This window comes from Eubalaena glacialis, chromosome 16 (assembly GCF_028564815.1).
Source record: "Eubalaena glacialis isolate mEubGla1 chromosome 16, mEubGla1.1.hap2.+ XY, whole genome shotgun sequence".
Lineage (NCBI taxonomy): Eukaryota > Metazoa > Chordata > Mammalia > Artiodactyla > Balaenidae > Eubalaena > Eubalaena glacialis.
The window spans coordinates 15,781,222-15,796,865 of record NC_083731.1 but is presented as its reverse complement, the minus strand read 5'-3'; the positions used below and the strand labels follow the sequence as shown (position 1 = coordinate 15,796,865).

The following is a 15,644-nucleotide window of genomic DNA, read 5'->3' as shown; positions in this document are numbered from 1 at the left end:
TTATATCAATATGAAACAATTAATAATCCAACAGAAAAATAAGTGACCAAAGAAAAAGAAGAGAAAAAGCAATTGTAATGCCTTTTAAACATATTAAAGGATGTTCAACCTTACTTATAATGAGGGAAATTCAAGTTAAAACCACACTGGGATGCAGTTTCTTACCCTATCAGATTGGCAAAGATCCAAGCATTTGATCTTAACGCCATCTAAAAGTTTGAGCCTTAGAGAGCCAGACGCGGTCATGTATTGCTCTTGGGAATGTAAACAGGTACAGCCTTTACAGGGAAAGCTTCAGCGCTAACCATCAACATTTTAAACACCCATATCTTTGACCCGGCAGTTTGACTTGTAAGATTTTATCCAACAAATTTCTTTGCACGCATGCTAAATGAATTATGTACAAGGATATTCACTGTGGCATTATTTGTAATAGCAGGAAACCACAGGACATGTTGAGTAGTGAGAAATGAATTAGAAGGGAGGGGTGGAGTCTGATTACGAGTCTCTTTTTAAACTTGAACCTTTGGAAGTTCTTGAGCAGGTAAAATGAGAACAGGCTGTGTTTAGAACAACTTGTGTGTCATTGATTTCAAGTCAGATTGGGTACGTGTGGGACCTTGGTGACAACTTCAGTGTCATCGAAAGAGTTCTGATGGCGCTCAGTGGCGGGCACCAGGGGTGGTCATAGGCGGAGCTGCTAAGGGGGCAGAGACCAGCTTATGAAAGGCCTTTCTTATGCCTGGCTAAGAGGTTCAAACTTTATCCTGAAGACACTGGCAACCTTTAGAGCAAGACGGTGACCTCATCAGATTTGCATTTTTAAAAGACAGCTCTGCTGGCAACGGCAGGGAAGAGATTACAGAGCAGCAAAGCCAGAAGTGCGGAGAGTGATTAGTGTGAAGAATGAGAAACATAGTCCGGAGAGGGATACATATTCTGCCTGTTTGGCTGTTCTTATGAATCAAAATTCTACAAGTGAAAATGTCTTAACTGTAGAATTGCCTTAAAAATCAAAAACAAAAAAATTTTTTTAAACTCTGTCATTTTGGTGGTTTCAGGGAGAAAGACATTTGTTAAAATGTATTAAATTGCACACTTTAGTATGTGCAGTTTGTGTTACATCAGTTATAGACCTACGGGGCTGTAAGTTTTTTTAATTAAAATCGTCATTAATAAGAAAAAACAAAAAACAAAAGAGACTCTAAAAAGGGTGTGGACCTTCTGACTAAGGAAGTTCAGATTCTCTACTCTCAAGGCTATACTTCCTCCTGGTTATTCAGGTCCTGTCTGCCTGCTGCTGTAGTGTATCCCTCAGTCCCCCTAGCTGGGCTGTCTTTCCAGGCCTCTCCTGAAGTTCAGTCCTGTCCAAGATCTCACGAGCATTTTAATTAATCGATTTGAATGAAAGCAAAGGCCATGTATACTCTGTGTGACCATCACCAGAAAGCTACAGTGCAAAGCAGAGCCTTCTAATACTTCCATGTCATGATAGGCTCATAAAAGAGCCTACATATAAACACTGAAGCAGGATTTTTAGTAGTAGTAGTAGTAGTAGTAGTAGTATTGATGAGTAACTGGGCGCCAGTGAATGAATTTACCACGGTGCTTTTTAAATTGCTTGATTTTTTTTTTTAACGCTTTTGTCTGCTTCTCTGTGGGAAAAATATCTTGGTTAAGCTAAAACAATGGTGCTGCAGGTTTAAGAACAAGTAAGCATTGCTTCTAAAGAAAAGCAAAGTGGGCACTATGGACTTCTGATAAAACAAGCAAGTAGATTGTGCTTATAGATTTCATTTTTCAAAGAGTAGATTATTAGGACAAATTTAAAAGATTTAATGAGAACTTTGAAAGGACATGTTATTATCTTAATTCAAACTTCCCCCAAAGAAAGAAAAAACTTTTTTTAATATTCACGTATTTCATCTTTGTCAGTTCAAAAAGATTCTAAACGTCATGAAGTTGGCAGCCATGGACTGCTTCTGTGCCGACCCCACCCACCAATACATAGTGACGCAGTGACACTCTTTGGCACATAACAAATATTCGTTAGGTTAAGTTGAGCTTATTCCAATTGAATTTTCATTTTTTTCCAGCTTTATCAAGATATAATTGACATATAACATTGCGTAAGTTTAAGGTGTACAACATAGTGATTTAATACACGGATATGTAGCAAAATAATTATCACAACAAAGTTAGTTAACACATCCATCACCTCACACAGTTAGCATCTGTGTGTGTGTTTAGATGTGGCGAGAACTTTTAAGATTTACTTTCTTAGCAACTTTCAAGTATTCAATACAGTTTTGTTAAGTATAGTCACCGTGCTGTACACCACATCCCCAGGACTCATTCATATAACTGGAAGTTTGTACATTTTGACCGCCTCAATCCATTCCCCCCCACCCCCAATCCGCAATTGAATTTCCAAAGTTATTTCTACTCTATTGTTACTTACAAAGACGATTAATAATGTCTCATTTTTTTAAAAAGTGTTTCTCTTCTTGCCTCCCCTAAAAAACATTTTGAAAATCATTCTCTTCCAGGTTAAAATCAGTAGCATTCAACCATGTCATTTCTGATTTTACATCTCATTTTTTCAAAAAATAAATTTAGAAGATATGTGTAATCATATGAAATCCTGCTTAATATTTATATCCTAGAGGAACAAAACCTTCGGGAGTCCCTGCAACAAGATAGTGTTAATCCAATGCCATCCAGAGATCAGAGATAACGTCTGGTTTTTTGTGTCAGAGCCTTTGCTCTTCATAAAGTCAAGTACTTAGAGAAAAATCCAGATCTTTACCTTCTTCCAAACCTGCTCTCTATCTCCCTCTCTTTCATACTCGCATCCCAGGAGAAACATATCTGAATCTGAGGCTAGCTGCTGTGCATTTGGTGTACCGTAACGCTGTATCCAAACACAATGCAGGCTTAGAACGGTTCTTTTTGTATATTCCCTTTAGGGCAACGTTTTATTTTTTCTTGATGATTACAGTGGTTGGAAACAGGGGTTACATCAATAATGTTAAATTTGTCAAATATTATTTGACTAGGGTTCTGAATAATTTGAGTCCTGTCAAATAAATTATAGGAAAAATATCTGAGTATTTTGTAAATATGGTAATTTGGCTGCTCCAGTTTTCTATTGCTACAAAATAAATTATCCCCAAATTTAGCAGCTTAAAATAACAGCCATAATAATGTGAACCACAGTACAGTGGATCCGGAATTTGGGAAGACTCAGCTGGCTGATTCTTCTGCCCCATGTGGTGATGACTGGGGTCACTAGGTGGTAATCAGCTGGCAGATGGGCTGGTCTAAATGGCCTCACTCACATATCTGGCACCCTGGCAGGAGTCTTAGTTCATTGGAACTGCTACAACAAAAGTATCATAGACTGAGTGACTTAAACGGAAAACATTTACCTCTCACAGTTCTGAATGCTGGGAAGTCCTAGATCAGGGCAGATTCTGTGTCTGGTGAAGCCTGCTTCCTGATCCACAGATTGCCATCCTCTCACTGTGTCCTCACATGATGGAAAGGACAAGGGAGCTCTCTGTATCTCTTTGATAAGGGCACTAATCCCATTCATGAGGGCTCAGCCCTCATGACCTAATCACCTCTCAAAGGCCCTACTTCCAAATACCTTGGGGATTAGGTTTCAACACATAAATTACAGTGAGGACACAAATATTTTGTTTATAACAGCAAGGGTGGCCAGAAATCTGGGCCCAGAGGGGACTGTTCCCTGGAGTGCCTATATGTGGCCAGCCCAGCATGATGATCTCAGAGTAGAGTCTCACAAGAGAGAAAGTAGAAGCTGCAGTCTCTTAATTACCTGCTCTGGAAACTGACAGCATCGCTTCCACTGTATGCTATTAGTCACGGCAGTGACAGAGCCCACCCAGATTCAAGGGGGTGGGACATAAACCCCACCTCTCAATGGGAAGTGAGTCAAAGACTTTGTAGTGATCTTTAATGGGCAAAGGGACCCATTGTGAGAAAATAATACAGTTTTGTATCTCTCGGTAATGAACTCATCCATCAAAAAGCAGTTATTATCAAAACATTAATTTAGCATACAAAAGAGCACCAGCTATACATCTTAAAGTCATCCTTGTGCCTTCTACTCCCTTACTCCTCACATCAATTGCTGGCAATACTTCCACCAAAATATCTTGCCAGTCGGTCATCTCCTTTCTGCTTCCACTGCCCAGAGATAGTGCCTTATAGTAGCTAACCTTTGTTGAATGCCAGGCATTGCGCTAACTACTTTACAGGAACCATCTCATTTGATTTCCTAATGTACCACTATTAGGTAGAGATTGTCATAATCTCTACTTAATAGATGAAGAAAATGGGCCTCTGTGTATTAAGTGACACATATTATCTCTCAGGCATTTAGTGGACAAACCCAAATGGAAACCCAGACACCTGAGTCCGTCTAACCAGAGTCAGGTTTCCTCACTCCTAACCAGAAAGTGCATGCTGATGTGGGCAGAATGCCTTGACCCAGAGGTGTAGCTTTACCTGCAGGCTTTGAGGGGACACCTTCTTGCTGAGCTGCTATACATGTCTCTGGTATGCTAATAGGGTCATCACATCTCTGTGCATCAGAACCTCATGCTGAGATACCAGTTACTTCTAATCCATTCAAATGTCATTCTGCATTTAGAAACAAAAGTTATGTATACTGCTTGAGCAAGAGAATAGTCCTTTGTTTAAAGAGAAACAAAATGTGGACAACACAGGAGATATGTAGAGAAAGGACCAGCAGATCATTAGCTGACATACTAGAACTGCCCTGGTTTAATTGGCAATAGATAACAGCTCCAAAAGCACAGTTAAAAATAAAGTTCCAAATATTTCAAAATGTAAATGGCACGAAGATAATTAAGATAGCGCAGGATGTCAGCCTCTGGAGGAACTTATGGCCATGTTGTGACTTAATTGGTTTCAGAGAAACTTACTAACTACCGCCTTGGTGTCATAAAAGTATTCTGTGTTCTCTTTGCTTTGGAAGGAGAGAGAAGCATGGCTTCCCCCAGCCCCAAAGGAGAGAAAATGTTCTCCTGACACCCGGGGAGCTTGACTGGTGAGAGACTTGCCCAGCAGGTGGGAGGCAAACTGGCCAAGCAGGGATGCGCTTGGCTGCTCAGTGGACGCGGATGGACCACGCACACCCTCTCGCCATCTGGGGTCTGGGGCCCGAGGAAGAGCCACCATCCGCTTGCAGGCCTGTTCCAAGTCCCAGGGCTGAGGACTCTGGCCTTCCACTGCCACTTTCTCACCTTGTAATGTGTCTAAACTAGACTCCTAAAGGCAGCTGCTGTGAGCATGACCCTTTATAGTGGAAATGCAAAATATTAGAGGAATTTTCTGAAAAGCTGCTTTTCTTTTTGTGACCCTGGGAAATCCAGTCATGTACATTTAGAACAATGGAACAGAGGAATCGATTGAGGGGAGGGATGATTATATTATAAGAAGACATGTATTTTTTTTCTACTTATGGTCGTTGATATACCACTTATTTGTGTAGGTTTATCTGGCCTTCTATCAATTAACTTATTTTCACAAAAAAACTTTGAGGTAGAAAAATATGAGCCCAGAAAACCACTGTTTACGTTCCTCTGCCAGCCTTCCTCTCATTCTAACCAAAAACCTGGGTATGGCTATAATCAGTGCATACATGTGATTTTATCCAAATGTTTCCCACCCAGTTTTATCTGAGCTTTTCCAGGAATTAGAAGAATGCATGTATTTCTTTATAAAAGCAATATAGAGCTTCAATATATTGGGGTACATTTATACTAGTTAATGATTTATCAACAGGTAGTTTGATTGATTAATAAGAACTTCTGTAGTTGATCAGCACAAAGTCATTGCTATTCTTTGCGTGTGTGTGTGTGTGTGCATGTGTGTGTGTGTGTGTGGTAAAAAACGCATAACATGAAATCCACCCTCTTAACAAATGTTTAAGTATACAATACAGTATCGTTAACTGCATGCACATTACTACTCTTAACGATGGTTCTGAGGTTTTGAGCCAATCTATATTGGCCTTTGAGTCTTCAAAGGAGACTCTAATTTTACTTATTAAAGTGATTTTTTAGTGTATTTTTAAAAAATTAAACCAGATAGCTTAAAGTAGCATATTCCGACTGGTGATTTAAATTAAAAGAAAAATAAATACATATATCTACATCTAAAAATGTATCACCTTAAATTAGTTTGTATAACAAAGCAAATGAATTGAGATAAAGAATGGAAATTCAGGGCCAACCAATTTGAGCAAATGTGGCCATTTGATTACATGTTTAATATACAGGACCATCAGTAGGATGGCCATTTTCCAAGGCCAAGCAGGCAACTGCTTGGGAGAGGGTCACCCTTTTCATGGTTGGAGTCAAAAAAGAAGAGCTGAGTTTGCAGACCCCAGAAGCTAAAAGGTGAGCTCTGTGGTGGGAGAGGAACAGGGAACCAAATGATTGAAATCACCAAAGAGAAATTTCTTGACTTTAGGATACGAATCAAACAGCTTTTTGCGTTACTTATTGAAAGGAATGTCTGGTAGAGAAGGGACTGTTTTAATTTAAAGAAGAGAACCTTCTCAGAGATATTTTAGACCCCATCATTTCCAACTGTGACAGTTTGCTGAGTCCTTCTAATCCAACCCAAAGCTTGTCCTTTTTGCCCAGAGCACTACTGCCTACAGACTTCCGGTAGAGCTAATGTTATTACTACCGCAACTCAACCCATTCGTGTTGGATAAATATACTGTGATAGACCAGTACTGTTTGTATAATGATTTATGCAAATACTTGTCTAAAACACACAATTAAGTATCCCATAGTTATAAGTTCCTTTAACTGCATTTGTTGGATAACTCCATAGGACCAATTCTTTTTCCTGTACAAAGATTCCTTGTTCTTCTAGCAGAATACACCCGTCTAGAGAAACTTGCTCATTCATCATAATTAATCTTCATCAAAAAGCCTGTTGGAAAGTCTAACAGTAAAGGGGATTATTTTTTATAAATACACAACATAGATATAAAGATATAAAAGAAACAGCACAGCTCTCAGGCCACCTTTTAAAACCTTAAAGGAGAAAACATCTTTAATATCTAAATACTACAACCAAACAAGGTGCATCCTCTGTCCATATTGCCAGATAATTAGGTCATTAAGATCCAGAGAAATTACTACTTTTGTTATAATATCCTGATGTAACATACACAGATAGATCTGCATTAAGGGAAAAATCAGCAAATATGTTGTTAGTTTTTTATGAGTCCTTGTTCACACTTAAGTTTTTCATGTGACTTGTGTCCATGAGAAAAATATGGGACCGAGTACGGGGAATGGGGGTGGGATAGCGGGACCTCCCTGACACTCAAGTGCTGCCCTGGATGCTTTTAGTCTCGTTCATTCCATAGGGAGGAGATCAAAAACCCAGTTATTAGGTCTGGCTGAGAAAGCCAGTTGATAGTATAAAAGCTGATGTTCACAAAGCCTGATGTTCTTTAAAAATGTGACTCTGCTTCCCAGACAGTGCCTTCTTATAAAAATTCATCTATCTTGAAACGTTTCTCACTTGCCTAATTCATAACTACTTATAACCCTGAAAAATTTTTGATGGTGGCCTTTGGTTGAGCATGGTAGGACATGTAATAAAAATGAAATTTGGTTTCCTCACACTAATACTAAAAATCAGCTGCTATAAACAGCATGTTACATTAATAATATATTACATTTAGAAAGCAGATTATCTGTATGGTATATGATATCTGTATGGTATATTTTCAGTTGCATGCTTAAAATATTCATGCTCAGAGGAAAAAAAAAACACAGGGCATATACCAAACTGTTTATAGTGTTATTCTGGGAAGTGGGATTGTGGGTGTATTTCTCTCTTTCATTTTTCTTTTCTGTATTTTCTAAGTGTCTGATAATAAACATGTATTATTTTGAAAAGGGACAGCGTTTTAAGATTGGCTCCCAAGAGCTTTAACAATTGAAAAATGTGAGGGCTATTGTGTCTACATGTTAAAAGTCTAGGCTGCCCCATCTAATATGGTAGCCACTGGTCCCAAGGGGATATTTTTAATTATATTTAGATTAGTTAAAGGCAAATTACTTTATTAACCATTTAATTCTTCAATCACATTAGCCACATTTCAAGTTTCAATAGCCACATTTTCATCATCACAGAAAGTTCTAGTTGTCAGTCCTGGTGGAGACAAGTTACCAAACTATGTCCTGGATGCTAAGAACAAAACTGGGCCAGTTTGCAAAGGAATGGGCATATTGCCTCTTATGCCACTCACCGTAGACGCTGGGAGACTCCTCATCCCAGGTCCCTTTTATACACCTCTCTAATCTTTGGCCCAGTAAGCTCAGAGATTTTTCCAACAGCCATCCAGCTGCTTAGTGGCAGGGTTGGGAACCCAGGGCAACTCACTCCTAATTCACAGCTCTTGCCTCCGTATCACTATTAGCATCTTCTCCAGAAAACTAAAGCTTCCCAAGCAGTACTTTAGTTCAGTTCAGTTCAATATAATTTCATAGACATTTCTTGAAAGCTTACAATGCGACAGGCACCATAATAAGCCTTGAATATGCAAAACCAAGTAAGAGAAGTTTCTCTATTCCCAGAGCGTGTCAAAGTGTTAAAAACAGAAGGGCATGCTGGGTAGAGTGACAGCACCAAGCAGGGACAGGTCTGTCCTTCTTGGGAAATCCAGAAATGCTTCATACACGCAGATACGCTTAAGTTGGGTCTTGACGATAGCGCATCCCCCAAACTCTCACATTTACACGTCTTCAATATTCTCAGTTTTCTCCATACTCCAGAAGAAAAGAGGTTAACTCTACTTTTGAACCTGACCTGATTTTTCTTTAACTTCACTTGAAAGAGTTAGGTATATTCAACTCTCTTAATTTGAACTTATTTTCAAGCCTGATTCTATATATGTAAAATAATTTTAAGCCTTCAAATGAAATAAAATAAAATACTCCTGTAAAACTGAGTCATCAATTCCATTTTGAACTATATAAAAGCAAATACAAAATTTGAATGAGTGGTCATTTTTCAGCCGGTCATGTGGGAAATGTTTAAACGCAGGTTAGAAGCTGGGGTTCCCAGTTCTCAAATAAATCATGTTCCTGTGTTTTAACAGATGCAATGCTCTTGGTGGCAGAGCGGCTGGAAGGACCATTCAACATTGAGTCGGTCATGGACCCAATAGATGTCAAGATCTCTGAAGCCATCATGAACATGCAAGAGAACAGCATGCAGGTGTCTGCAAAGGTATTTGCCTTAGTCATTTGTCTGCTAATAAAGAAAGTGTAGTAATCTAAAACTGAAGTAACTGGATATGTCGGCCAGGATTATAAATTCTAATACGTTGTCCGTGAGCTTTTCCTGTCCCGTGACAAATTTGCTACTTCATTATAACTGTTTAACAAAATGGCATTGAGAAAGGAAGCAAGCTTTTAGTTTGCAGTTAATCATGAAGAAATTATTGGCTGCTAAAAAGTTTTGGAGAGCCCCAAGTATATTGACTAATCCCTCACATTTGTGAGCAATTTGGGGGGAATTTTCTTTTTAATGGTTGAAATTTCTGCGCACCCTCACCCTGTTCTCTCTCTCTAGGAACTTCTAATTATGTCTTCAGCTGCACAAACCAGGCAAATGTTCTCTATGTTTGCTTGTAAATTTTTAAACATTCCATCTGACTTCCTTTTTTAAGACTATAATGTAACCCTCATTAATGAAACTTCAGAGGAAAATGCCCCTTTGTATGAAGTCAAACACACATTTTTTTAAAATAGTATATTTTTATAAATCAAAAGAGATGGAGATTCTGGGTTTGCAGCTGCAGAACACAAATATCAGGAGTACAATTTTTTTTAATTTTTAAAAAATTTTTAGTGGAGTATAGTTGATTTACAATGTTATATTAGTTTCAGGTGTACAGCAAAGTGAATCAGTTATACATATACATATATACACTCTTTTTAAAATTCTTTTCTCATATAAGCCATTACCAAGTATTGAGTAGAGTTCCCTATGCTATACAGTAGGTTCTTACTAGTTATCTATTTTATACATAGTAGTGTGTGTATGTCCATCCCAATCTTCCAGTTTATCCCTCCCACCCTTACCCCCTGGTAACCATAAGTTTGTTTTCTACATCTGTAACTCTGTTTCTGTTTTGTAGGTAAGTTCATTTGTACCCTTTTTTTAGATTCCACATATAAGTGATATCATATGATATTTGTCGTTCTCTGTCCGACGACTTCACTCAGCATGACAATCTCTACGTCCACCCATGTTGCTGCAAATGGCATTATTTAATTCTTTTTGATGGTTGAGTAATATTCCATTGTATATATGTACCACATCTTCTTCATCCATTCCGCTGTTGCTGGACATTTAGGTTGCTTCCATGTCCTCAGAATGGGAGAGAATATTTGCAAACAATGTGACCGACAAGGGATTAATCTCCAAAATATACAAACTGCTCAGGCAGCTCAATATCCAAAAACAAACCAATCAAAAAATAGGTGGAAGATCTAAATAGACATTTCTCCAAAGAAGACATACAGATGGCTAAAAAGCACATGAAAAGATGCTCAACATCACTAATTATTAGAGAAATGCAAATCAAAACTACAATGAGGTATCACCTCACACCGATCAGAATGGCCATCATCAAAAAATCTACAAACAATAAATGCTAGAGAGGGTGTGGAGAAAAGGGAACCCTCCTACACTGTTGGTGGGGGATGTAACCTGGTATAGCCACTATGGACAACAGTATGCAGGTGCCTTAAAGAACTGAAAATAGAATTACCATATGATCCAGCAATTCCATTCCTGGGCATGTATCCAGAGAAAACCATAATTCAAAAAGACACATGCACCCCAATGTTCATTGCAGCTCTATTCACAACATCCAGGACATGGACATGCACAATTTTTATTTGTCCCCACCCAGCTGAGAATAAATAGGACCTTCCTTAAGCAAAATTTAGAAGTTTGCAGTGATTCTCTGGCCTTTTCCTTCATCACCCCTTTTATCCACACTGATGACTACACAGTGCCCTTCTGTTCTTTTCACCAGTCTCCCTGTCCTGAAACACTAACCAAATCTGCATCAGTCCTTTCAACCTGATGACAGAGTGATTGCATTTTAATTGAAAGTCATTCACACAAAAATATGTCAGGCAAAGAGTTACATGTTTAGCTTTCTTCAATTTTTAAAATCCTTTGTGGAAAAGATTTCAAATATAATCAAAGAGAAGGAGACAGGTGGTAGGGAGAAATTGCAGAGCAGAAAGAAATCCATGGAATCTGACTAGGTCTCCTTGGCTGAGTATGAATCAAACTAGCTTTGGGCTGAAAGTAGGGTAAGAAAGAATCTGGCCTGGGCCCCTTTCTCTCTCTCCTTGGGAGACAGATGGGCTGAGAGTTTCATAGGCCCAGTTTCGGGTTTTAGTGAGCTTGGGTTAGCCTGTGTAAAGAAGGATGCTCCAAGGTGCCATCACCTATTGGGGAAATAGCACATTTGGGAGTTGCATGAAAAGCCATTTTCTTTCTTTCCCGTGAAAGAAAAGCAATTATCTATCCCTCTCAAATCTATTGCCTAGAAACCAATTAATGTTGTTTTGAGAGGCCAAATATCCCAGCAGTGCTTGAGTAACCAGGCTCGATGGCAACTGATGTTCAAAACAGCCCTAGAGAAGAGGGCATGAAAACACAAAAGTGTCTGTGGTTTGAGACCATCACACGCTCCTTAGAAGCAGAGCTTTCCATTGGTATGTGTCCATATGTGTTCAAGTCAACTTTTTCTATTAAAAATTCTCTAAGAGGTCAGATGGACTCTCTTTCATACCAGAATGCGGATGAGACATTTTTATGGAAGTTGTCCAACCACATTATAATATTATGGCTGTTAATAAGGCATGCACTTTGAAAAAGACACCTTTTCGTTGTAAGAAATATCTAAATCAAGAACAGAAATAATGGGAAATTCCCTGGTAGGCCAGTGGTTAGGACTTGGCACTTTCACTGCCATGGCCCAGGTTCAATCCCTGGTCAGGGAACTGAGATCCCACAAGCCCTGAAGCGTGGAAAAAATAAATAAATAAGAAAATAAAGAATAGAAATAATGTAGGGCATGTAAGAGTACACTCATGAGAGGATACAGTCTGGAGGATCATAAAACAATAGTACCAAAAATCTCAACTAAGCTAGAAACCAAAAAAAAAAAAAAAAAAAAAAAAAATATATATATATATATATATATATATATATATATATATATTTGGTAGTCTTGACCTAGAGAGAAGGAGATGGAGTGAGTTTAGGGAGGGAAGAGAGAGGAGAGCAGCTAAGCTCTGTAGGAAAGAGGGATGGGAGACAGGGTCTCATCTAGAGGACAGAATGGAGAAAGGACCAAAGCCAGCCTTTAGTATGGTGCAGAGGTGGTTAATTAGGGGGTTGAAATTTGGATAACTTTAGCAGGAAACACCAACAGGATCTGCTGATGGAATGGACATGTTCTGAAAGAGGTTTTATTTCTTCAAGAGAATGGAATTTGGAAACATGTAGTTTCATTTTCCACATAAGCCACATCCATGAAATTATGCATGAACTAAAGTCTAAAATCTACATTCTAGCTAAGAACTGGATGGTTGAATTTTTCCTTTTGCCAAGGAACCGTCAGTCATTGTTGATAAACAGTCTTATCAAATTTGAAATTCTGGATTTCCAGATTTTGCCTCGAGCATTCGCATAACCAGCGACTTTGTTAATTTCTGATAGCAGAGCTTCCGGTGAGTCCAGAAGCTATTCCCTAACTGGGGGGCCAGACACCCTGAGGGTTGTAAAGCTCACAAATTAAAATGACTTTTTACTCCAGGATACGATTGGCAACTTCTCCTTGGAAAATCATTTACCTTATTACAGCAGTTCCTGATGGAAGTCATTCCCAGAGGCTCGTTGAGAAAAGCAGCAATGTTTATAACTACCAGCTCATATGGGTTGAACGCTTACTGCCAGGACTGTACTGTGCTTTACATGGTTTATATTACGTAATATTTATAACAGTGCTTGTGATGAGATGGCTCTTCCCCCTTATCTTCCAAATATAGAAACTAAGCCTTAGAAAAGTTAAGGAGCTTACAAAGGTCTCATAGTGTGTGTAGGAGTACACACAGGAGTGTCTGATTCCAGATCCCACATTGCTCATGTCTGCATCTTAATGATGCATGTGCCTACAGAGCCAATCCCACACAAGGGTGGGATTTAGTAAACATTCACTGAATAGATCAAGTATTAAGAGAATAGGGAGGGCGGGAGGGAGAGGCAAGAGGGAGGAGATATGGGGATATATGTATATGTATAGCTGATTCACTTTGTTATGCAGCAGAAACTAACACACCATTGTAAAGCAGTTATACTCCAATAAAGATGTTAAAAAAGAAAAAGAAAAAAATAAAAACAAAAAAAAAAAAAAAGAGAGAGAAATTTCAATAGCCTTCAGTAAAAACCTGCCTGAGACGGTAAGGAAACAGAGGCGGCAAAGCCAGAATTCAAGTTGTCTGTCTTTCTCTCTGATTCCCTTTACAACTATACCCAGTACTTCCCACCATGCTAAATGCTAATGAAATATTTCTCTTATTAGCCTCATCATTCATTGCTTCCAACCTTTCCTAGAGCTTTAATAGTACAAAATATAAAAGTCTACTTTTCTCTCCCTTCTTCTATCTGAAGGCAGAGAGGAACACATCAGTTTCAGATACGAAATTGCTCTCCTCTAATGCAGTAGTCCTCATCATATCTACAGGAGGGAACAGCTCATTTTTTTTATTGAGGTATAGTTGATGTACAATATTATGTAAGTTTCAGGTGTAGGAACAGCTAGTTTTTTGTACCTAATCAGTGAGATCCTGAATTAGAGAGATTGCAGATTAATGAAGAGATCTATTCTCATCATGTGTGTTCAGGCTCAAATTTTAGATCTGTTTTTATAGGTAGAGTCACATCCTTTATCCTTTCCCATTTAGCCCACAGCTAAGCTGTTTGAGGGTAAGGCACACGGATATTCCTTTCAAAAAATACATTGGCTATTCCAAGTTGTATAATCAAGTTACAATATTTTGGTAATAACATTATGGCATTTATTTCAAACTCTTGATTTGTATGTCCTTTATATAATATTATATTATATATATTATGTAATTTATAACATATATCATTATATTAACATATAATATTATTTATATACACATTTTTAAGACTAGGGACAATAACATATTAAAATTTTTCTTGGTTTCTTTTTGCACAAATAATCACTTAGTAACAATGACAATCATCATGGTTACCATTGGTTGAGTACCTACTATATTTCATTCAGTAAATACCCTTCATGTACCAGGCACAAGGAATATAGTAGAGGACAAAACAGATTCTCTGCCCAAGCGTCAGTCTCTTTTTAGATGCCTTATGTATTTATTTCAAATCCTACTGCAATCTTGTAAAGCATTCATTTCCTCATTTTATAAGTAAAGAATGTTAAATTTAGAGAGATTAAGTTGCTTGTCTGTGGTCAGGCAACTAAGAAGTGGCAGAGCTGGGATTGCAGCCCAGAACTGTCTGATCCAAAGAAAAAGATTTTCCCAGCAAGCCACTGTTTCCTCAGTATGTATCTCCCCACCAGGACCAGATGTACTGCAGCATTGGAGGAACCAGCCATCTAAGGGAAGACTGTTGCTTGAAATCTGCTACTGATGATGATACTAATGATGAGTGTTTCTGATCAGTAGGGAAACCTACTGAAGAGAAACACAAGTTGTTAGTTCTTCAAGCCCCAACCAATGCTTATTACGTTCACCAAGTTCACAATCTTCATCAATGACAGGAAAGGGTCCTCATTATCCCACCACTTCTGTTAACCACCCAAATCAAAGGAGTTCTGAACTTGGCAGGTTTGAGAAAATTCTCCAAAGGAAAGGAGAACTAAACTTGCTGAGTCTCTCTGCCTGTGAATTTCAGATGTGTTGATAATCTCCTTTCTATCCTATCAGGGAAGATGAAACTGATCTCACTATATATAATTTAACTGTATTAGGAATAATTTCAAACCTAATCCAGGAAAAGATTGGTTTGTCAGATATAATCTAAATTAAGAAAGGAGACATTAAATTCCAACTGAAACCATCCATTCAATTAATACTTATTACAGACGAGGGTAGAACCCATTACAGAAGAGCAGCATGGCCTTCAGTTACTTAATTTTCTCCAGACAATTCTTTCCGAATCTACAGCTCAGATGAAGATGAAAAAAGCTAAGAGAACAGAAAGGAGAATGTAATAATTTCTGCCTTTAGCTAATGGGTCTTAGTTTCCTCATCTGTAAAGAGAGGGGTTAATGCAAATGTCCCCTTTCCAGCTCTATCAGTTTACAGCTTTATGAACATTATCTCTTCGGTAATGATTAGGTTTCTTTTTCTAGCATTCAGATATTTTTCTTTTCTCTGGAACTTTTTCCTTTCAAAGCATTCAGGTATAAAATCCTGGGAGTTCACATGGAAAAAATATCTTCCTTCAGATATAAGGACATTGAT

General features: G+C 38.3%; 1 protein-coding gene across 1 annotated transcript in view; it reads left to right on the top strand.

Moving 5' to 3' along the window:
* Positions 1-15,644, top strand: part of GPC6 (glypican 6) — a 1,059,846-nt gene that overhangs the window by 937,943 nt on the left and 106,259 nt on the right. The window contains exon 5 of the mRNA XM_061170848.1: positions 9,188-9,318. Within this exon, the coding sequence (XP_061026831.1) occupies positions 9,188-9,318 (131 nt within the window). The remainder of the gene's footprint in view (positions 1-9,187; positions 9,319-15,644) is intronic.